This window comes from Pleurodeles waltl, chromosome 3_1, assembly GCF_031143425.1.
Source record: "Pleurodeles waltl isolate 20211129_DDA chromosome 3_1, aPleWal1.hap1.20221129, whole genome shotgun sequence".
In the NCBI taxonomy this organism is placed as follows: domain Eukaryota; kingdom Metazoa; phylum Chordata; class Amphibia; order Caudata; family Salamandridae; genus Pleurodeles; species Pleurodeles waltl.
This window is the reverse complement of record NC_090440.1, coordinates 231364181-231388814: the sequence shown is the minus strand read 5'-3', so window position 1 is coordinate 231388814 and position 24634 is coordinate 231364181. Positions and strand designations below refer to the sequence as shown.

Sequence of the window (24634 nt, the reverse complement as noted above, 5' to 3'; positions counted from 1 at the left end):
ATTTATATGTCGCCCCATTGGCAAAGCTGGTGTGATCTTTTGACTTTCTGGTGTCTTCCTATGTGGATGACACTCAGATCATTGTTCACATCTCTGTCAACTGGGAAGAGATGGCGGACAGGTTCAGGACTTGCATGATGGAGATCAGCAGATAGATGAGGGAGAACTAGCTTAAAATGAATGGGGAGAAAACTGAGAACTTTGTCTTCTGAAGGTATAGCTCCATTTGGAATAACTGATGGTGGCCAGAAATGTGTGATACCATACCTACCTGGCGTCTATGGCCAAAGTCCTGGGTGTGATATTTGATAACACATTGACTTCTGACACCCAGATAAATAGACCTGTGAGTTCCTTCTTCTGCATTATTAAGATCTTGAGGAAGAGTCTGCTGTTTCTCCCGAAAGAGCTTAGTGTGGCAGTGGTCATTGCGCCTATCACCTTGTGCCTAGACTACTACAATACTGTATATTTAGATATTAACCCGTTCTCCCTAAACAAGCTTCAAACCATCCAAAATACCGCTGCTCGCTTGGTCCTTGGAGTACCTAAGCATTGTTCAGTCAGGGAGGGTTTGAGGTCTCTACACCGGCAGCCAGTTCAGAAGGGGAAGGTTTTTAAAGTCCTCGGCTTGGTCTACAAAACTCTCCACTTGCAAGGGGTACCTTATCTCAGGATGGCCTTTAATTGTTATGTCTCTTAGGGCCAGATGTAGCAAGCCGTTTGCATGTCGCAAACTGCGAAAATCGCAGTTTGCGCCATGCAAACGGCCTCACGCGATGCTCATTCCCAAATTGCGAGTCGGTACCGACTCGCAATTTGGGAATGCGACTCGCAAATAGGAAGGGGTGTTCCCTTCCTATTTGCGACTCGCATCGCAATTCAGAATTGCTTTGTGACCGCGAATGCGGTCGCAAAGCAACTCGCAGTTACCACTGGTGGTAACTCATTCGCAAAAGGGAAGGGGTCCCCATGGGACCCCTTCCCCTTTGTCAATGTCGACAAAAATATTTTTTCAGAGCAGGCAGTGGCCCACTGCCTACTCTGAAAAAAACTAAACCAAATGGTTTCGGTATTTTTTTCATTTTGCAACTTGTTTTCCTTTAAGGAAAACGGGCTGCAAAATGAAAAAAAACAACTGCTTTATTTAAAAAGCAGTCACAGACATGGAGGTCTGCTGACTACAGCAGGCCACCATCCCTGTGAGTGCAGGGACTCGCTATGGGGTCGCAAAATGCGACCCACCTCAGAATATTGATGAGGTGGGTCATTGCGACCCCATAACGAGTCGCAGAAGGTGTCTGAGACACCATTCTGCATCCGATTTTGCGACTTGCAAATTGCAAGTCGCTCAGACTCGCAATTTGCAAGTTGCAAAATCGGATTTTGCTACATCTGGCCCTAAGAGGTCCCGGAGATCTGCAGGTCAATGGAAAGTGGTGGTTCCTAGGTGTAGGAAATCTAGGTGGGGAGAACCGGCTTACACAGTGGGGGCCGCCAGGCTGTGGAATTCCCTTTTGGAACATATCAGGAGCTTAAAGACATACCTGATATTCTGTAAACAGGTTAAAACTTGGTTATTCTCTAATTAGCCCTCCCTTTGACTTGGCGGATTGTTTTGGTTCTCTCTGCTCTGGGTATTCATCTCTCACACAGTCTCTTTCAGCTGAGTACTTGGATGCCTCCTGGTTATATGCGGTTAAGAAATATTACAGATACAATTATAATTGTGACTGTGTATTTAAATGATTCCACACCATACTACCAAAGAGTGATTAAAGTGATGGATACTTTAAATACTATGGGGGTCATTCTGACCCTGGCGGGCGGCGGGCGCCGCCCGCCTGGCGGGAACTGCCATATGGCCGCTCCGCGGTCGAAAGACCGCTGGGGCCATTCCGACCTTCCCGCTGGGCCGGCGGGCGCTAACATTGTTATGTGTTTTTTATTGAATGGAGCCGGCGGTGTTGCAGGTGTGCGACGGGTGCAGTTGCACCCGTCGCACTGTTCACTTTCTGCTAGGCAGACAGTGAAAAGCAGGCTGGGGCCCTGTTAGGGGGCCCCTGCACTGCCTATGCCAGTGGCATGGGCAGTGCAGGGGCCCCCACGACACCCGTTCCCGCCAGCCTCTTCCTGGCGGTGAAAACCGCCAGAAACAGGTTGGCGGGAAGGGGGTCAGAATCCCCATTGCGGTGCTGCTTGCAGCACCGCCATGGCGGATTCGCCCAGCCGGGGGAAAACCGGCGGGAAACCGCCGGCCCCGGTTTTCTGACCGCGGCTTTACCGCCGCGGTCAGAATGGGCCATGAAGCACCGCCAGCCTGTTGGCGGTGCTTCCGTCATCCGCGACCCTGGCGGTCATAGACCACCAGGGTCAGAATGACCCCCTATGTTTGCTTTGATTTCAACCAGTCTGTGTTCAGTGTCGGACTTTTTTTTAAAGAAGTGCAGAGAAGCATGGCTGCTTGAGTTTGCTTTGTATGAGGTACTGGAGAACACTGTGTGTTTGGGCTGGTGTAAATTGTGTGGATATCGTGTTCCTCTGGACATGTGTCTGTATTGTGCTTGATTGTGGGCATTTGTGCTGTTGTGCTTGTTGCTTTTGTGAGCAATGATATATGGACGTTTTGATTTTTGTGTAGCATGCTGCAGAGAGTGGGGTATTTTACGGTATTTATATTATACTGTATTGCATACATGTTGCCTTTACAATGCCCATAGTATTCATGGAGAAGGGTCAACGCGCACTGTAGATGGGTAGGGCCCTACTTGACAGGCTGTGCCCGGTTAGAGGTGTGGATTTGTAGTGTGGCATTTGTGGGAATTGTCTTGTTGTCAAGATCAGAGTCGTTTTCTAGTCTGATTGGGTAACATGTAGCTGTGCTTGAGAATGTGTTGAAGTACAAAGGAATGAGAGACAAAGAGCTTAAGCATGGAAAAGTGTGCACTGTAAGGGTGTGGAAAGGGTTCCCGTGTGCTTGGTGAAGCCATTCTTTTAGTAATCTACATATGTGTTTTGGATATATAGTTTTCTGCCATTTGCATCTTCACTCCGCAGTGGATTTCACAGACACTCAGAGCTGTACTTTTGATTTTCTTGCCATGGAAGATGAGATTCAGTTTGCTAGAGGCAGGGTGGTTCTTTTTGATTTTCAAAGTTATGAAACTTTCAGAGCTATTAATTTACAGTTTTTGTTCTTGTGAAAACATTGGATATTTTGATCTGTTTTCATTCATACAAGTGCGTTTTCTTAAGGAAAGTATATTATGATTGGTTCCATCAAGAGGTCATTTGGATCAGTTAATTTCTGTAGTGAGTGCCTGTTTGTCGGGTTAGGTATTTTATGTTTGGTACTAGGGTGAGTGGGTATGGTGTCCCCATTCTATTTTTTTGTTTGGAGTCTATTGAGTTGCTTTTTTGGTGGTGCTCTGGTCTTTATAGGCAGGCTGTTAGTGAGATGGAAAAGGAGTATGGTTGTCCAGTTGATTTGTTTACACTGCTATATTTGAAAACCCGTTTTTGGCTTAGAATTCAGACCACGATGTACCCTTTGGCATGGGTTGTTTTTGAGATGGACTTGTTTTCAGGAATGGTTTATAGATGGGTCGGTGTCTTCCTGTTACTGTAATCTCTGTGCAGTTTAGGACCTGTGGACATTTAATGTCCCGGTGAGGCCATGAGATACATAACATAAATGCATAATATAAAACGCGCACCGTTAGGGGGCTATTAACAGAAATCAGATGTCTAAGGCAAGGGGTCCATGAAACATTAAACACTATCTGCTACGGAGAGGAAGACATTAAGGTGCTGATTAAGAGTGGGTAAAATTTTGAAGTGAGGATATCCAGTGGCTGGAATTTACGATTCTGGGCAGTATTTCCTCACCTGAATCCATCCATTGTGTTTTAACACCCAAGGAACATGGAAAACTCATGCAGACCTGTTTTTACTGGTAAACTTCTGCATGGTATTCCATTTTCTGCAAGGATTATTACTCTCATTTACAACCTGCTCTGTGTAGGTAGTATATGAGAGTGGCAGGCAGTGTGGGGCAGCAAGTGGGTGGAGTAGGTGGCAGACAAAATGGGAGGTTGGGGCTGGCTGGGGGAGCACTGCATGCTCCTCCATGCCTTAAAAGAGGTTTGGCTGGGGTCGGGGATTGTTCTCGGGCAACACTTGCAGCACAATCATAAAGTGATTTTATCTGCTGGATTTTCCATCTTGTAAAATTCGGTCTGAGGTTCCAGATCTGGGTGCGGGAACACTGGGCCCTTTGAATTTAGCCACATCGATATCCCACCTGGGAATACTGTTCTCCCCTACTCGTAATCGAGGATTAAGTATTAAGTCCTACTGGGCCATCAGGCAGTACAAATCTTGTGCTGGAGACCTATGAGACATCAGGTGGCTGTTGAGACAATAAACACTCCCATACTCTACGGCCGTGAGATGCAGTAAGATCATATGCTGTGGAGCCTTATGGTATGAAAGGTCACCTATCGAGGGGTCCAGAAACATTAAATATGCTTTGGGACCTCAATATTTAAATGTCTGCTGCTGAAGGCCAGAGACATTAAACACTGCTGTAGACTGAGGTTTGAAATGGCCTGTGCTTTACACCCCTGATACAGAACACCTTTTGATCCTGGGCCTGAGACACTAAAGCCTTGTGCTGTAGGCACTAGAAAATTAAATTCCCTGTGGGGCCTTATTGCATTAAATACCCTTTGCTGCAGACCCTGGGGTTGAAATGTTATATCTGTGTGTGTTCCTCAGACATTGACCTCAAGTACAGTGGGGTCTTGAGGAATTCACATCATGTGCAGCTGTGGACTGAAACATTAGCATCCTGTGCTGTGGGGCCCTGATACATCAACATCCTGTGCTTTGGGGCCCTGCGACATTCACATCAAGTACAGGGATCTTGAGGCACTCACATGGTGTAACGTGGGGCTCTGAGACAATCATATCATGTACTGTGGAATACTGAGACATGAACATCCTGTATCATGGGGTCTCAAGACAATCATACCATGTACTGTACGACCAAGAGACAGTAACATTCTGCAGCAACAGGCCCTGAGACACTCATATCATGCATTAACCCGGCCATTGACATTGCCATCTACTGATATGAGATCCTGAGACAGTTACATCCTGTCGTGTAAGGCCCAAAGTCATTAATATCATGAGGTTTGGGGCCCTGAGTCACTAACATCCTGCACCCTGAGGCCCCAAGACAATCATATCATGTTCCGTGGGGCCCTGAGGTGGTAACATCTAGCGCCTAAGGTCCTGCAAAAAGATATACAACATTCTAAATGCCTCTCGGACATTAACATCGAGTGATATCAGACCCTGCAACATTTACATTCTGATGTGTGGTTCCCTGAGAGATTAACATCCTGTGAAGTGGGGCCCTGAGGAATTAACATCCTGTACCATAGGGCCCTGTCACAATCACCTCACATACTTTGTGACCCTGGGACATTATGAAGTGGATCCATGACATATACTGACCCCTTCGTTCCTGACCACAGATGTATTTCCCTCTTGTACTGTGGCCCATATATAATGCAACTGGACCATGTCTGTGTGGCCCTATGACATTACCATACTTTGCTGCTGGACCCTTAACATGAACTATGCTTCCTATGGGTCATGTTCTCAAATGTGCAGTCTTCACACTTTAAAGCCTTGACTGAAAAGATCTTGAAGGTCGGAGACCTGCCCTCCAACCTCTGATTCTTAGAAGCAAAACCTCGAAATAAATAACATATCCCCGCAAGACTGCCAGAAGACTAAATAACACGGGTCAAATAAATGTGGACAGTCATCTGTGGCCAGGATCCTCCTGTGCTGTAACCCGGAACTGTTCATGCTTCAAAAGAATTCCCTCTGAGACATTCTTCAAGTGTCACCTACAATAAAAAAAAAAACACAGGTGAGAAGAAGAGCTGCCAAAGAGAGGATAGAGAGCAGAAAGGGTGGCCAACTTTCCATTGCTACTTCTCAGGACGCTTTGCGCCTGTGTAGACTCTTTGCTTGTAGAAACACTTTGCACCCACTGACAAATCAGAAGATGTTTATTGAGTGTGATAATTGTGTCATATAGTATTTCAGTTCTTTTACCACTTCCTGGATCAAGCCTTGACTGCTAACTTTTAGCACCACTGGATAGACAGGTTCACAAAAAAAAAACTCAGTTATAGAAATAGGACAAAATAGTCTTAATACTTGAAACACTAACAGTAATGAAAATGTCACTTACCCAGTGTACATCTGTTCGTAGCATCAGTCGCTGTAGATTCGCATGTTTTGCATAGCTCTCCATCTGGTGTTGGGCCGGAGTGTTACAAGTTGTTTTTCTTCGAAGAAGTCTTTCGAGTCACAGGACCGAGTGACTCCTCCTTTTGTCTCCATTGCGCATGGGCGTCGACTCCATCTTCGATTGTTTTTCCCCCGCAGAGGGTGAGGTAGGAGTTGAATTGTAGTAATAGTGCCCATGCAATGGAGTGACTAAGTATGTACTTATTTAAGGTTGAAATGATATATATACAAATAGTTGAAGGTAACTTCCGAACTGCTACAGGCTCCCGGGGAGGCGGGTGGGCACATGCGAATCTACAGCGACTGATGCCACGAACAGATGTACACTGGGTAAGTGACATTTTCAGTTCGATGGCATCTGTCGCTGTAGATACGCATGTTTTGCATAGACTAGTAAGCAGTTATCTCCCCAAAAGTGGTGGCTCAGCCTGTAGGAGTGGAAGTAGTCTGAAACAATGTTCTTAATACGGCTTGACCTACTGTGGCTTGTTGTGCGGATAACACATCTACACAGTAGTGCTTGGTGAATGTGTGAGGCGTAGACCATGTGGCTGCCTTACATATTTCTTGCATTGGGATGTTTCCTAGAAAGGCCATGGTAGCACCTTTCTTTCTGGTTGAGTGTGCCCTTGGTGTAATGGGCAGCTGTCGTTTAGCTTTAAGGTAGCAGATTTGGATGCATTTAACTATCCATCTGGCTATACCTTGTTTTGATATTGGGTTTCCTGCATGAGGTTTTTGAAATGCAATAAATAGTTGTTTAGTCTTTCTGATGTTCTTTGTTCTGTCAATGTAATACATTAATGCTCTTTTGACATCTAATGTATGTAGTGCCCTCTCAGCTACGGTATCTGGCTGTGGAAAGAACACTGGAAGTTCCACTGTTTGATTTAGATGGAACGGTGAAATAACCTTTGGTAAAAATTTTGGATTAGTCCTTAGGACGACCTTATTCTTGTGTAGTTGTATAAAAGGTTCTTGTATTGTAAATGCCTGAATCTCGCTTACTCTTCTTAGGGAAGTAATGGCGATGAGAAATGCAACCTTCCAGGTTAGGAACTGTATTTCGCAGGACTGCATGGGTTCAAAAGGTGGACCCATAAGTCTAGTTAGGACAACATTTAGGTTCCATGAAGGAACAGGTGGTGTTCTTGGTGGCATAATTCTCTTAAGGCCCTCCATGAATGCTTTAATGACTGGTATCTTATATAGGGAAGTTGAATAGGTAGTCTGCAGGTATGCAGATATTGCTGCAAGGTGTATTTTAATGGAAGAGAAAGCCAGGTTAGATTTTTGTAAGTGAAGCAAGTAACCCACTACATGTTTTGGAGTCGTGTGTAATGGTTGGATTTGATTAATATGGCAGTAGCAAACAAACCTCTTCCATTTACTTGCATAGCAGTGCCTGGTGGATGGCCTTCTGGCTTGCTTTATGACTTCCATACATTCTTGGGTAAGTTGTAAGTGCCGAATTCTAGGATTTCAGGAGCCAAATTGCTAGATTCAGCGATGCTGGATCTGGGTGTCTGATCTTTTGGTTGTGTTGTGTCAATAGATCTGGCCTGTTGGGCAATTTGATGTGGAGTACTACTGATAGGTCTAGCAGCGTTGTGTACCAGGGTTGCCTTGCCCAAGTTGGTGCTATTAATATGAGTTTGAGTTTGTTTTGACTGAGTTTGTTTACCAGATAAGGAAGGAGAGGGAGAGGAGGAAAAGCGTAAGCAAATATCCCTGACCAGTTCATCCATAGGGCATTGCCTTGGGACTGCTTGTGTGGGTATCTGGATGCGAAGTTTTGGCATTTTGCGTTCTCCTTCGTCGCAAACAAGTCTATTTGAGGTGTTCCCCAGAGTTTGAAATAGGTGTTCAGAATTTGGGGGTGAATTTCCCATTCGTGGACCTGTTGGTGATCTCGAGAGAGATTGTCTGCGAGTTGATTCTGAATCCCTGGTATAAATTGTGCTATTAGGCGAATTTGGTTGTGAATTGCCCAACGCCAAATTTTTTGTGCTAGCAGGCTTAACTGCGTGGAGTGTGTCCCCCCTTGTTTGTTTAGATAATACATTGTTGTCATGTTGTCTGTTTTGACGAGAATGTATTTGTGAACTATTATTGGTTGGAAAGCTTTTAGTGCTTGAAAAACTGCTAGCAGTTCTAGGTGATTTATATGCAGTTTTGTTTGATGTACGTTCCATTGTCCTTGTATGCTGTGTTGATCGAGGTGTGCTCCCCACCCTGTAATGGAAGCATCAGTTGTTATTACGTATTGTGGCACTGGGTCTTGGAAAGGCCGCCCTTTGTTTAAATTTATGTTGTTCCACCATAGAAGCGAGAGGTAAGTTTGGCGGTCTATTAACACCAGATCTAGAAGATGACCCTGTGCTTGTGACCACTGTGATGCTAGGCACTGTTGTAAGGGCCTCATGTGCAGTCTTGCGTTTGGGACAATGGCTATGCATGAAGACATCATGCCTAGGAGTTGTAATATCATCTTTGCTTGTATCTTTTGTGTTGGATACATGCGTTGTATGATGTTGTTGAAATTTTGGATTCTTTGGGGACTTGGAGTGGCTACTCCTTTTGTTGAGTCTATTATGGCTCCTAGGTATTGTTGTACCTTGCACGGCAGAATGTTGGATTTCGTGAAGTTGACGGTGAACCCTAGTTTGAAGAGGGTTTGTATGATCTGATTTGTGTGGTTTGAGCACTCTATTAACGAATGGGCCTTGATTAGCCAGTCGTCTAGATATGGGAACACATGTATTTGCTGCCTTCTGATGTGTGCAGCGACTACTGCTAGACATTTGGTAAAGACTCTTGGTGCGGTTGTTAATCCGAAAGGCAATACCTTGAATTGGTAATGTATTCCTTTGAATACAAACCTTAGGTATTTCCTGTGCGATGGGTGTATTGGTATATGGAAATACGCGTCTTTGAGGTCTAAAGTTGTCATGTAGTCGTGTAGTTTTAGCAATGGTAACACTTCTTGTAGTGTGACCATGTGAAAGTGGTCTGATTTGATGAATGTGTTTACTATTCTGAGGTCTAGGATTGGTCTCAGCGTTTTGTCCTTCTTTGGTATCAGAAAGTACAGTGAGCAAACTCCTGTGTTTATTTGTGTGTTTGGTACTAATTCGATTGCATTCTTCTGCAATAGTGCCTGCACTTCTATCTCCAGGAGATTGGAATGATGTTTTGTCAAATTTTGTGCTTTTGGTGGTATGTTTGGAGGGAATTGTAGAAATTCTATGCAATAACCATGTTGGACAATTGCTAGAACCCAAGTGTCTGTAGTGATTTCCTCCCATGCTTTGTAATAATTACCTATTCTTCCCCCCACTGGTGTTGTGTGGAGGGGGTGAGTGACATGTGAGTCACTGCTTAGTAGTAGGGGTTTTAGGGCTTTGAAATTTTCCCCTATTCCTAGGGAATTGCCCTCCTCTATATTGTCCCCGAAAACCTCCTCTGTACTGTCCCTGGTAACTGGACGGTGTTGCCTGTGAGGTGCTGGCTTGTGTGCCCTGACCCAGAAACCCCCCTTTAAAGGGTGTTTTACGGAATGTGCTGTAATTCCCTCTGCTCTGCGGGGAGTAGAGTGCGCCCATGGCTTTAGCAGTGTCCGTGTCCTTTTTGAGTTTCTCAATCACTGTGTCCACTTCTGGACCGAACAGTTCTTTTTCGTTAAAAGGCATATTGAGAACTGCTTGCTGAATCTCTGGTTTAAATCCAGACGTTCGTAGCCATGCATGCCTTCTGATAGTTACAGATGTATTAATTGTCCGTGCAGCTGTATCTGCAGCGTCCATGGAGGAGCGTATTTGGTTGTTAGAAATGTTCTGTCCCTCCTCAACGACTTGTTTTGCCCTCTTTTGTAGGTCCTTGGGCAGATGTTCAATGAGATGTTGCATCTCATCCCAATGGGCTCTGTCATAGCGCGCAAGTAGTGCCTGAGAGTTAGCGATGCGCCACTGGTTTGCAGCTTGTGCTGCGACTCTCTTACCAGCTGCATCGAACTTGCGGCTTTCTTTATCTGGGGGTGGTGCATCTCCAGATGTGTGGGAGTTGGCCCTTTTCCTAGCTGCTCCTACAACAACAGAGTCTGGTGGCAGCTGTGTAGTGATGAAAACCGGGTCTGTAGGAGGCGCCTTATACTTTTTTTCCACTCTTGGTGTGATTGCCCTACTTTTGACCGGCTCCTTAAAGATTTCTTTTGCGTGCCGGAGCATACCAGGGAGCATAGGCAGGCTTTGGTAGGAGCTGTGGGTGGAGGAGAGGGTGTTGAATAAAAAGTCATCCTCGACCTGTTCTGAGTGGAGGCTTACATTGTGAAATTGTGCTGCTCTAGCCACCACTTGAGAATACGCAGTGCTGTCCTCTGGTGGAGATGGCTTCGTAGGGTATGCCTCCGGGCTGTTATCTGACACTTGGGCGTCGTATAAGTCCCATGCGTCCTGATCTTGGTCACCCTGGCTCATGGTGGTGTGAGCTGGGGAATGTGATGGAGTTTGTGCTGGTGAGACGTTAATTACAGGTGGAGGTGAGGGTGGTGGAGTAACCTTTTTCACCACCTTTGTTTGTGGTGTTTGTTCAGTTTGGAACTCCAATCTTCTCTTTCTTCTAATAGGGGGAAGGGTGCTTATTTTTCCTGTCCCCTCCTGTATGAAAATACGCTTTTGCGTATGGTCTACATCAGTTGATTGTAGCTCTTCCTCAAACCTATGCTTTCGCATTTGGGAGGTTAGCGATTGCTCTTCTGTATAAGAGCCTGAATCTGGGTCGGTTGCAGTCTGTTTTGGCACCAAAACCCTGTCTGCATCTTTTTTCGGCTCCGAGGTGACTTTTTTCTTTTTTGGGGTCGAAACCTCTCGGCGTCGATCTTCGTCGGTGCCGCTGTCTCGGCGACGAGCCGTGTCTACACCGGTATCTCGGTGTCGATGCTTGTCTCCAGCACTTTCTCGGTCCCGAGAAGGCTGCGTGACGGTGTCTCGACCGGAGTCGGACGATCTCGGCACTGTTTGGGCCTTTTTCGGTGCCGACGGTCGGTCACCGAATTTATGGGTCGAGCCATGGCCTGGTGGCAGTGGCGTCCCCTGGGCCTTGTAAATCTTCTTCTGAGTGGTTTTCGACGTCTTACTCACGGTTTGTGTATCGTCGAATCCTTCGGAGTCCGATTCGTGGATCGAAAAGGTTCCTTCCTCTTCTTGTTCCTCGAACTCTCGGTGGGCTGTCGGCGCGGACGTCATCTGAAGTCTTCTGGCTCGACGGTCTCGGAGTGTTTTTCGGGACCGGAACGCACAACAGGCCTCGCAGGTGTCTTCACTGTGCTCAGGTGACAGGCACAGGTTACAGACCAAGTGTTGGTCTGTATAGGGGTATTTATTGTGGCATTTGGGACAGAAGCGGAACGGGGTCCGTTCCATCGGCGTTCTTCTGCACGCGGTCGGGCCGACCAGGCCCCGACGGGGGATCGAAAAACTACCCCGAAGGGCACCGGAGCTCTTCGATCTTTCGACGCGGTGTTGAATCTAACTACGCCGATCCCGAACGCAACAATACCGACGAAAATCTTCCGAAATTAGCTATCTTTCCGTTCCGAAACTCGGAGCGACAGGAACACGTCCGAACCCGATGGCGGAAAAAAAAACAATCGAAGATGGAGTCGACGCCCATGCGCAATGGAGACAAAAGGAGGAGTCACTCGGTCCCGTGACTCGAAAAGACTTCTTCGAAGAAAAACAACTTGTAACACTCCGAGCCCAACACCAGATGGCGGGATGTGCACAGCATGTATATCTGCAGCTACACATGCCATCGAACATATGTATATATATATATATATATATACACACACCACACACACACACATGAATACACACACATATGCACATACAAAACATAATTAGAATCATGGGTAAAAAATACTTAGTCAGACAGGTTTAAAGAGTGTGTGTGTATTTTATTGTTATGACATAGTAGCAATACATATTTTCCAAAGAAACTATACATAAATAGAAATATACATGTAATCTGAAAAAAAAAAATTATCCACATAGGCATATGCAGTTCATTGTTGTTTGAAAAAGGTGGTTATGAAGGAAAGAGCCAACTCTTGAGTAGTTTTCTGAAGACAAGAAAGTTATCTGTGGCTCTTATAGTTGGGGGTAATGAATTCCATAGTTTGGCTGCCTGGATGGAGAAGGATGTACCACCTAGTCTTTTTCTTGTATGGTGGTGTTCTAAGGCGGGGTGCCAATCTTGAGCGGAGGGTTCTTTGTTGGATGTATTTGGTAATTTTCTGTCTGATAAAAAGCGGTTCTGTTCCATGTATAGCTTTGTGGGTGATACAAAGCAGCTTGAAAGTGAATCTTCTGGCAACAGGTAACCAGTGTAGTGCTCTCAAGGCAGGGGAGATGTGGGCTTGCGGCTTTATATGTAGTAGTAGCCTGGCTGCGGAATTCTGGATACATTGTAGTTTTTTCATAACAGATAGAGATGATCCATGGTAGAGGCTATTGGCATAATCCAGTTTGGATAGTACAAGCGAGATAGTAGCTTGCACCTTGTGTGGAAATCCGAGGTGGGGGAAGATGCGTTGTAAAGTCTTTAAGGTGATGAAGCTTGTGCGTGCTAATTTGTCTACTTGGGCATTCATAGTTAACTTGGAATCCATGGTGATTCCTAGGTTTTTAACTTCCTTGGATAATTGAGGAGGTGGTCCGTGATCGTCAGGCCAGATGCACAGAGGGTCATCATTTTTCCAGTCACCACATATGAGTATTTCTGTTTTGGAGGTATTTAGTCTGAGATGGCTCCAGGTCATCCACTGATCAACGGCTCTGAGGCAACTGAAGATTTGTGAGTTTTCAATGTTTTTGGGGCCTTCGTGTCATCTGCATAGTTGTAGCATGTGAGATGGAAATCATTGATCAGTTCTGGTAAAGATATCATGTAGATGTTGAAAAGCAAAGGTGAGATGATTGACCCTTGGGGGACCCCTGCTTTTGTGAGGTAGGGTTCGGACAAGAAGGGTGGCGAGTGGATGATATTTGCTCTTTTTTGAAGATAGGAAGTAATCCAGTCGAGAGCAATCCCTTGTATGCCGGCTTCGTGGAGTCTTTGAGTTAGGGTGTTATGGTCAACCGTATCAAAGGCAGCTGAGAGGTCCAAGAGAAGTAGTGCAGCAACTCCATTTCGGTCGACTGTGTTTTTAAGATCGTCCCAGATTGCCATGAGTGCCGATTCAGTGCTTCTTCCTGGGCGGAATCCAGTTTGGAAGTCTGAAAGTATAGAATTGTCTTCAATGAATTGTGACATCTGGGCGAATGCTGCTCTTTCTATCAATTTGCCCAGGAAAGGTCCATTTGTGATTGGTCTGTAGTTGTTGGGGTCTTGCGGGTCTAGGTTTGTTTTCTTTAATAATGGTCATATGTATGCCTTTTTCAGGTCTGCAGGAAAAGTTCCTGAAGTTAAAGAGTTGTTGATGATTCTTCTTACAGGTGTGGCAGCAGAAGTAGATAGCAGGATGTTCTTGAAGATTTGTGGTGGGCAAGGGTCAGAAGGGCAACCAGAAGGTCTGCTTGCTTTGATCAAATCCATAAATTCATCCTGGGATATTTGTTTGAAGGACTGTAGAGGTTGGGATGGTTTATTCTTAAAGGGTATTTTAGGAAAGGGGTTGGTGCTGATGGTTTTCTTCTGTTTTAAATAGAAGGCCAATGTGTCTGCCTTGGTTGTGTAGTGAGTTGCCAATTTGTTTGTGAAATCTTGAGTGGTGGGATGACTTCCTTCTATGCATGTAGGTTTTCGAAATTCATTGACAATTTTATAAAATTCCTTGGTTGTAGATTGAGCATTTTGAATTCTGTCTGAGTAGTATCTTTTTTTGGCTTTTTTGATTAATGATTTGTATATCCTGTTAAGTTTGTGTAGCTGCAGTTTGTCTTGACTGTTGTTTGTTTTGAGCCAGGTCTGCTGCAACTTTCTGATTTGTTGCTTTATCTTTTTAAGTTCTTTGTTTCTCCAAGGTGTTGGTTTTCTTTTGTTGTGTTTAGTTTTTCTGAGTGGTATTAGGACATCAAAAGCTTCCTGTAGCCACTCATAAAGTTTTGGTACAGAATTAATTGTATCTAGATCTGTGTTTGCTGTTAGTTGTGTTTCTAAGTGATCCAAATTGAGTTTTGCTCCATGGTCGATAGGTGTATGTATGTAAGTAGTTGTGGGGTGTGTTGATTTGTGGAGTTGTATGTTGGAAAGTTATCATATGGTGGTCTGACCAGGTGGTTGGTGTGATGCTATGAATAGTAACGAGTTCAGGCTTAGCAAAAATGACATCTAGGATGTGACCAGCGATGTGTGTGGGATTGTGTACAATCTGATGTAGGTTCAATGCGAGTAGGCCAGTGGTGATAGCTTTTGGATGGGGCATATTGGGTTTGTCAAACCAAGGGGCACATTTATACTCTGTTTGCGGCGATTGTGCGTCAAAAATTTTGACGCACAATCAGCGCAAACGTTGCCCGGTATTTAAACTATGACGCCCGAGCCCGCGGACGACAAAATTACGCCGTGTGCGTCATTTTTTGGATGCGGCAACCCACCCTGCGTTAATGATATGCAAGGTAGGCGTTCCCGTCCAAAAAATGACTTAAACGGCTGTGCGTCGTATTTATGCTTTCATTACCACTGTATTTGTATGGAAGACTGTACATGGTTCAGTAGCGCATAAAGCCTGCATTTCACTAACTCTGCATGCAGAGGTAATAGAGACTAAGAAGACTGCTTTCCATGTAAGATGCTGTAAAGAGGCTTTGTGAATGGGTTTAAATGGGGTCCCATTAATTTAGAAAGCACAGTGGGGGAGAAGGAGACTTAGCAGTAGGAAATGCCTTTTTAAGATGTCTAAGAAATCTATAACTATAGGCATTCTAAAGAAGGAGGTATGTGATGGAGATTTTCTAAAGGCAGGTATACTAATAGTAGAAAATGGTAAACCAGACCTTGCCAGATGAAGTAGGCAAGGTAGCACCACACCATCTTGATACTAGGATGGATTGTGACTGTTCTGAATACATCAAATGCAAAACATAATTTACTTAAAGGCATAAGATTTTCTACTGTAAGGTTGTTTAGCTTCTCGTAGAAAGTTCAGCAGTCTTGTGAAAGACTTAGATTACCATATTACAGGACATCAGGAGCCAGGCTGCTAAATGCCATGATGGAAGGCTGAGATGTAGAATCTGGCCTCTGAACTTGTACAAGAGATCCTGCCTGTACGGCAACCTCTCATGTGATCTCTCTGAAATGTGAAGGAGGTCCAGGAACAGCGGTGGCTCCTCTGCTATGGCGGAGGAGCATTGCCCCATGCTAGCAGCCTCAAAAGTTGAACAATAAAACAATAATAAAAAAGGATTATTACCATTTTATGTTTGCAAGTTTGGCCAGTCCGAGTCTTGGGGCAGGGCCAATTCACTGAGGGGACAGATGGGCAGTGGTGGCACTGCTGTCAGTGTACATATAGGTTTGGCCGGCCATCTCAGGACAGCTAAACCGTCAATCACACTGAGCTGTCTCCAACCCGAGCTGCGTTGCCGGATTGGAGACAGCAGCCACAGGCTCCCAGTCTGCCTGGGAGAGCAAATTGTGGGTGCTCAGGCCAATCCTGATGCTGCTCTCATGCTGCCAGCAACATGAGAGCAGCATCAGGATTGGCTGCAGTAATGGAGAGGAGCAGAAGAGCGTTGATGCGGCAGGTATTTCTTTTATGTTTGTTTTGTTTCCTCTGTTTTCTGTTTGTGCCGTCCAGCACTATATACCCCCTTCCTGCTCTGCCACTCATCTCTAACACCAGCCACTACTGTCCTGGAACGGCCATTGGTAATGCCATTCCAGTGCTATTATTATAATTCGGGTCTTGGATTGAAAGAACGTGATCAAAATTGTTGTTATGACACGGTATGGGGGAAATTTATTTGATCAAAAGAGCATTCCTCTCCGACCTTGGTTGGTAGAATATGGATGCGTAATCTTGGCATTTTTTGGTTCTTGCATCTGCAAACTAGTTTATTTGTGGATAACCCCAGCCTTGAAAATTGTCTTGCAAGACGTCATAATATAGAACCCAGTCATGGTTTTCTTGAAATACTTGGCTGAGTAAGTCAGCTTTTACATTCTGAATACCTGGTCAAATTTCTTGCTATTAACCAATTCCATATGGTTTGAGATTCGAGGGACAGTGGTCGAGTGAATTCTTCCTTGCTTGTTTAGATAGCACGCTGTTGTCTGTCTAAACTGAAGAAGGGAGTTTGTTGTTATGGAATTTAGAAATTACTTCAAAGCCAGATAAACATCTCTTAATTCTAAAAGTTTACTATAGTAAGTCTTTTCTTTGTATGACCATATTCCTTGAGCTTTAGGGTGCCCTATGTGAGTTGTGACTAGAATGTGACCTGGGAGATTCTAAATTGATGAAATATCTTTCAATAAATGATTTCGCTGTTTCCCACATGGAAGATACTGGATTGCCAATTGTGACTGAGTCAGTTTCTTCTCCAAAAGGCCTGAGAACTGGTTTCATTGGTCCCCTAGGCATTGTTGTAACGGCATTATGTGATAGATTTCCTGAGATTCACCCAAATGCTCAACTTGTTCAGGGTGTTAAGGCATATTTACAAATGTTTCAATGTCTCCTCTGATGTGACTTTTATTAGCCAGTCATCTAAGTAAGAATAAATGAAGATCTTTTGTTTTCCTAGGTGTGCTGTTATAATGGATATACATTTTGAAAACGTTTGAGGAGCTGACTTTAATCCAATAGGTAGGACTTTGGAGCTACTTTGAATCGAGGACATTTTCAATGCTTTGTTATTGAGATGTGGAAGTAGGTTTCTTAAAGATTTATTGCCCACATCCCGATCTGGTGTATTGCCATCATCCTTAATTTTTCTTTCTTTACATACTTGTTCAGTATTCGGAGATCAAGGATGGTTCTGAATTCTTCTTCTTGTTCTTTTTGGAACCAGAAAGTATCAGGAATAAGTTCCCTAACCCCTTTGGTGATAAGGAAGCTCCTCTACTGCATTCTTCTGTTCTATGAACTTCCTTCTGAAACAGATCTTGCTGATAAGCCAATGTTTTGCTGGTGGAACAGAATAAGGAGGGGACTTCAAACAAATAGAATATCAATTCTGAACAATATTCAAGACCCATTTGTCTGCAGTTATTAAACGCCACACTTCCAGATGTTTAACAATACTTCCACCCACCCGAGTGTCAAACAGAGAAGAGGGAAGTAGTGAATTTGTGTTTAGTAGGAGGCTTTCCTGAGCCAGCAGATAGTTGTTGATGGCCTCCTTTTCCTTTGGAGAACGTATGAGGGTGGTAAGGTTGCCTCTGTTGCTGGTGATGAGACCACTGAGGGGTTTCAAAACTCTGAGGAAAATATCTCCTATCCTGGGGCCTGTACCTCCTACCGCACTATTTTCTTTTTTCCACACCTACAGCTTTGAAAGTGTCCATTTACGTCTTCATGCAAGACATTTCGTTGTCTGCATGAGAACCAAATAGATTGTTTCCCGATAATGGCAAATTGATAAAGTGATGTTGTGCTTCTGGTTTGAGTCCAGTCAATCTGAGCCAAGACCTTCTCCTTGCACAAATTCTGTGGCAGTAGCCATAGGCAGCTAGGTCTGATGTGTCAGCTGCTTCATTTATTTTGTTTCAAGAGACTATGCTGCCCTCTTTAAGGATTTCTTGAAAATCCTGTTTGTCGTCTTTTGGGAGTTTTTAGGGAAATATTTGGAGAGAATGCCAAAGAGACCCATCATATTTCCCCAAAATGGAGACAGCATTGGAAGTCTTCATAACAGATGCAGATGTTCCACACATCTTCCTCCAAAGCAAATCTATCAGCTTACTCTCTTTATACTGTCATAATGAAGTGGAAGAAGCAACAATAGGCGACGTCTTTGCTCTGGCTGCTACACTTACTGAATTTCGAAAAGGGTCTGCTCTAATGAACAAAGGATCTTGGTCAGATGGTTTATATTTCTTGAGAAGTCTAGATGGAACTGACTTCACTGATGCAGGCATGAAGAATAATTACATTGCAGGCTCAAGTAGACCAGGGATTAGCAGAAGAAGTGGTCATCATGTCACTCTGGGGTATAGTTTCAAAAACACAGAGGCTGATGTAGTTGGAGGTGGCATGGTGATATTTGATTTTGCTGCTTCTATCACTAATACATCAATAAAGGTTAGATGATTATCTACTGGCAAGACTCTTGCTGTGGGTGTATCTGTGAGAGTACATGAATAATCCCTGACAGATGAGCAAATTGTGGAAGTCCAGGATGGAGATTGCCTTCCATATGGAGATTGTGATCTCTTACTCATTCTTCTGGAATGTCTGAACGACGACCTCCTTTTAAAAGTCTTCCTAGATCTAGTTCTAGATCTGGAGTGATGGCTCCTTCTTGGATTTCTAGATCTTTAAGGAGATCTTGGTAGAGGCATAAGTTGTTGAGGACTGCTAAGGGTCCTTCTTGAGTAGTAGTAGGAGGAGGTTGATGCATCCTATTAGGTGGCGTGCCTGGAGAGAAATTAGCAGATGTTGATCTCCTTGGCAATGGATTACTTGCAAGCTGGACCTCAAGTGTCACCCGTGATGGAGAATAGGTGCGGAAATAATCCAAATTTGTGTGGCACAATTTTCCTTTGCAAACTTTGAAGCCACTGTGGTAAAATGTTCAAAGTAGATGAGGATTAAGCTCTCAATGTGTAACAAGGCCTAGAATCTGTACCAGATGGTTATTTCGATGTTGAGATGTGCTTCGATGGCGAAAGCCATGGGTCTTACAACGTGAATTTAGGCTTTGAAGTCCAGATGTGCTTCAACGGTGAGCTTTGATGGGCTTTTGACGTCAAATGTGACTTTGTCGTTGAGGGGTGCTTTAACGGTAAACAACAAGAATGCTTTGATGTTGAGTGACGTGTCAATGGCATCCTCAACAATCTATCTGCTGATGGTGAACAAACCAGTTGTTTTTGATTCTCAATGTCGTGTTTCTTGATGTTGAACTGGAGAATTGCCTCTTCCTCTGGTAGTGTTTCTCTCTGGATCTCCCTCTGTGGGAGTCCTTGAAGCGGGAAGAGGGTGCTCTGGAAGGATTAACTGCCCCAAGCCCTCTTGTGACCCAGGAGCTGCTTCTTGCCTTCTTTCCTGTAAGCCATGCAGTTTGATTTTTTCCTCTTTCCTTGAGGGTCCTTCTGCAGCAATTTTTACAGTGGGTGTAAGTCTCTGGATGATAGTCTTGCAGAAGGCAAACAATGCAAACAGGGTATGGATCTGTCTGGGCCTTCCTTTTCCCCACAAGAATGGCAGTTCACGAATAGTGAAGGCATTTTGACAAAAAATGTTTTACTTTTTGTCAGAAAACGATTTTAATTATACCCTTAGCCTTCAAAGTGTTAAGTAAATACAAAAAAGAAAGGTTTTGGAAACATTTGCTAAGGATTTAAAGGCAAAAGGCAGAGCTCAGTGACCAGGATCCAGTTTCCAGGAACCAGAAAAATGAATTTACCTAACTGTCACCTATAGGGCATGATGGAATGCAGGGTGTGTTGTGAAGGTCTTAACGGCACAGTGCCATCTTTTCCTGCCTATGTTTTGTATTGCAGCTTATTGGCTAACAATGTCACACATTCCCTTTCCTTTCAAAAAAGCTTTGTGAAAGATTTTGTATGGTATTTTATGTAATTGGCTTCTTTGTAAATGTAAATTAAATTAAATTTGGCCATTTTCAGCCTTTCCTTTTGCTGCAAACATATATGTAGTGTACTTTTGTACAAAGTTAGATAAACATATATGTAAAAGTTAAAAGTGCTCCGGGATCCCCGCACTTGGTGGGACTATTCTGTGCTTATGACTATTGATGAGGATTTCCTAGAAGAAGAACAAGAGCTTCCATCAAGAATGCTGGGCAGTAAACACCTACTGCCCAGGACCTACAGAAAAGGTCTCACAATCTACTTCTGCCCTTATCCCTTTATATGAAAATATTGTGAGTTAGGGGAGGAGAAATGTTTTACAAATAGGTACAATACACATTGTGAATGCTTCACAAAAACACCTTGGTAGGATCCCTTACTTGGTGGGAAATTCACTAGGGTGGGCAGACACCACCACTATATTTACTATCTAATCCTGGCTTTACAATTGTTCCTAAATATGCTGGAAATAAACAATGAATAATACCTCTGGGAAAAGCCCATAATACAGTGAACTTTCTCTAGGAAGGTAGTTCTTTGCTTTGGCCTGTCTATCAGAATCACTGCCACCACAGTTGTGGTTTGCTAATTTGCTAGTTAAAAACTATGGTCTGGGAGAAATTGTTTTAAATCCTGGCCTACTCACTTGGCTAAATTGTGTAATGACCAGTGTTCACCTTTTGAACTTATTCTTCTGTCCTCATTTATTGTCTAACACTGGGAGTATTTAGAATCAATCTAAAAGCTGTTATTAAGTTTGTAGTGTAAAAAAAAAACCTAGACTGGATATTATCTCCGGAAAGGGCGGTTAGACAGTGGCTACTTCTATGATCTAGTCTCTAAAATGTAATAGGTGATAAAGTAATAGCATTTTGAACAAGTAGCACTGCATTACAATCTTGGGTCTCCACGTTTACCACATTATCGGACCTTTGCCAAATCATACTCTGCCTGCGCCTCTGTACCCTGATCTGGCAAAATGTGTGCAACTTGAAGTAGGCATCAAAGGCATGTTGTCAGCATAGGCCCTCATCATGTTTTTTATTTGCACGGTCAGTTATTTAACTGCAGGTCACCACATGCCCTCTTGGTATCTTTAAAGGCAATTGTGTTCCGGAAGCTCTATTGTGCAAGACCTCTTCTTTGCTGCGGCTCCTCCCTCCCAGACATAGACAGGCACTTCTTTAACAGCTCATGTAGAGCTTAAATAGTGACAGGAGGATACCTTGCCAGGCCACTGGAGGTATCCTATTGGACAGCTAACTGTGAACAGAAAAAAGCGAACAATTGGAGTTCAGCACCTGCCGAGTTCAGGCAGTGGAACAGACCACCCAAATGTGGGAAAGACCTGCTAAACAAATGGGACGGTTGTCCACCCTTAGCGTGGAGGCGAGGTGAGCAGAGGACAGAATGTATGACAGAGCCTAGCTAAAGAAAGAGAAGGTGAGGGCTTCAGAGAGAGAATGGAGCGAGAGGGAAAACGAGAAGAAGGAGGATTGAAGAAGTAGGAGGTAGAAGAAGGAGCCTAAGGGAATCACATGGTACTGCTTCTTGTGACTGAAGCACATTTTGATTGCCTTGGAACCTCTAGAATTTTAGGAAGTTGCAGTAGCAATATGTGGGAAAAACGAGGGTCGTTATGAGGTCTGCTTGATGTTTATAATGGTCATAAGTGGTTAAAAAGGTGTTTGTGTGACGGTTTAGTGATTCATTGCTTTTACCACTCAATGGACCGGAAGGTGAAAGTTAATATTAGTGAAATTTATTTGAAAGGTCCTCACTTTTTGAGTACTTTTGTGAATGCTAGTAAGGCCCTATATGGCTTCTGTACACAATCTGACCCCAGGTCAACAGTAGTTGACTTGGCCTCACAATCTCTTGAAGTTGTCTGGGTAATCTTGTTCCAAGATCCTGCTGAAACAGAACAGCAGATTTGAGATTGGCCTGTAGTCACGCATATCCTCAAGGTGTGCCATTAGTTTCTCTAGTAAGGGAATGTATTGGAAATGTCTTTAAAGCGGAAGTAATCTGTGATGTCTGATAGTAATTCATTAAGAATTGCCTCTAACAAGCTGCATAACTGGATTAGTTGCCTGATTGTACACTGTGGTTCTGTCATCCTCCCCCACAACCAGCAAAGAATTCAGAGGTGTAAGTAACAAAGAGGAGAAGGGCACAAATGGGTTAGGAGGAGAATTGGGCAGTACTGAACTGTCCACATTTGTGACCCATACTTTCACAATTTTAGCTTTGAAGAATTACACCAGAAGCATACAGTGCAGGTTGAAGACAAAAGGGCAGGGCTGGGTTAGTTAGCTTAGTTGCTTCACCTGACTTAAACCATAGGATTTTTTGGCTTGCTTCACAGGACTGTGATATCTACTCATGTAGATGCTAGAGTGCCTCTTATCCACCACTGAATTTGATTTGTGGCAAGTATGCCACGTTTGTGAGTTTTGGATCAAATATTATGTGAGATATTTTTCAGTTTTTTCCTATTTTCATTTGAATGTAAAGGGTGTGCCCAGCTCTACCATTTTGTTAGAGTGCAATGCACCCTCAAAGTGGCATTTCTAAGAGTGTTATTTAGATCCAATTAGGTTACTCACTGTGCCAATATAACTGGTGCAAGCTTGGGATTTCCAGAGTCAGACCAGGATTGTACCTATGTCACGAGGTCTACCGCCTCCAGGTTGAATTTAAAAAGTGTATGGCTGGTCCTAAGAGTGTCCATGTGTTGTTCTAAGTCCCGTAGTGATGGGCTGTCTACAAGTTCAGACACTGACAACCTGATTAATATGGGTAACTTATACTTTTGAGTACAGTACGTTTACTGCTTTTTGGCTATTCATAAAATCAGAGTTTATATTTACTCCAAAATGGAATCTACATACCCCCATCAAATGGACTGGCCTGGAGGCTATACACTTTTTAGTAATGTACATTTCTGAGTAAGTTTAATACTTTAGGCTATTCACAAAATCTGAGTTTAAGTTTATTCCAAAAGTTCAATTTATACTTCGATTTTGTAAACAGCCAAAATGCAGTAAATGTACTCAAAAGTCTAAATTACTCATATGTATAAGTTGCATTTGTGAATATGGCCTTTTTTCTCCTGGAATGGTGGTGATTCTTCTGGCAATGGTTGGCATATTGTGCTAGTTCAAGTAATTTTTGGAAGCATGAGAGTTTTATTGCACCCTGTGGATGACAGTCACTAACTCACTGTCATTGCTTGTGTAGCTGATGAATGCCTGTTTAAAAGAGGAGCTGCTTGTTGATTTCAGTTTGGTGTTTTATATGTCCTTGTAAAAGATGGCACACTATTTGTAAATATAAGTTTTAGTTCTAAGACAGCAGCATGTTTAGTAGAGGTTGGAACTGTCTGAGTCACATTTCTGCAAGACGTGGAAATTACGAATCTTGATGAAGCTGATGATCAGATGAGAACAGGGACAAACAAAGAAAGGGGGAGCAGAGGAGACAGACAGAGAGATGTGATAGGGAGGAAAAAGAGACAGACTAGAGAATGGTGGAGCTTGGAGTGGTGAGCAGAGGAACAAGAAATACAGTATGGCAGTCGGCAAAAAAACAGGTGAGGAGAAAAAAGGCAGAGAAGGGACGATGAATGGTTGATATTAAGAAACTGACGAGGCCAGGTACAGAGGGAACAAACAGAGAGCAAGCAGAGAGAAGGTGACAGATATATATGGACATAGAAACTGGGAAGGATAGGTTCAGAGTTCAGAGGAGGAGAAAGGATATCGTACGGAGCTGATGATACAGACACAAAACTAAGCTGAACAGAGATGGGGAAGAAGGCAAGGAGGACATGAGATACAGGGAGCATGAAATAACAGAAGAGGGCACTGAAAGCAAGGTCCTGTAAGATAGTAGGACTAAAGATGATGGGCATAAGAAAAAGGATGACAGCATAGAGGATGATGACCATGGTGTTTATCGAATTACCTGTTGTGCTGTATTGAGTGGTATCCCTGGTCTAGAGAGTAAAGCTGCTGTTCAAGATGAAATATCCGAAACGCCAGATAGAAAGAGGAGATGACCAGGATGCAAACCCTAGCAAATAAAAAAAAGAAAACAATCACACAAAGGTCTAGATGACAGTTCCTGGAGTAGGACAATATGTATCAGAAATGCACCTGACACATGGTTACGCTGTGGCTTAAGAACATGGATTCCAGTGACAGGAAGATGTGGATTTCCTCAAAAGACTAGATAAGCATGAACAACTGTTTCCCAAAAGGTTAGTGCTGTTAATTGGTTTTGGTCTGTATACAAATAAGAAAGAAATTGCTAACATTGGTTTTATTCAACGATAACTCCATATCATGCGAACCCTAGGCTAGAGGTGCTCAAAAACTCTCTTAGTAAGACAAAAAGCATGGTTTGGAGAGTGAGCAACAGCCACACAGCCCACAGGCAACGACCCCCAAAAGATTGTTTAATCATAGTTAGGTCCCCAATAAATTATTTGTTGTTTTTAAACGAAAGGCCACTGTGTGAAGGTTGTCCTTCA

At 43.7% G+C, this 24634-nt stretch overlaps 1 protein-coding gene across 1 annotated transcript in view; it reads right to left on the bottom strand.

Annotated features, from left to right (window-relative positions):
* Nucleotides 1–1002: 1002 nt before the first annotated feature.
* GRAMD2A (GRAM domain containing 2A) overlaps nt 1003–24634 on the bottom strand; it is a 328764-nt gene continuing 305132 nt past the window's right edge. The window contains exons 11-12 of the mRNA XM_069222277.1: nt 24067–24174; nt 1003–5924 (exon numbers count right to left, since the gene is read on the bottom strand). Coding sequence (XP_069078378.1) covers nt 5921–5924; nt 24067–24174 — 112 coding nt within the window. The 3' untranslated portion in view covers nt 1003–5920. The remainder of the gene's footprint in view (nt 5925–24066; nt 24175–24634) is intronic.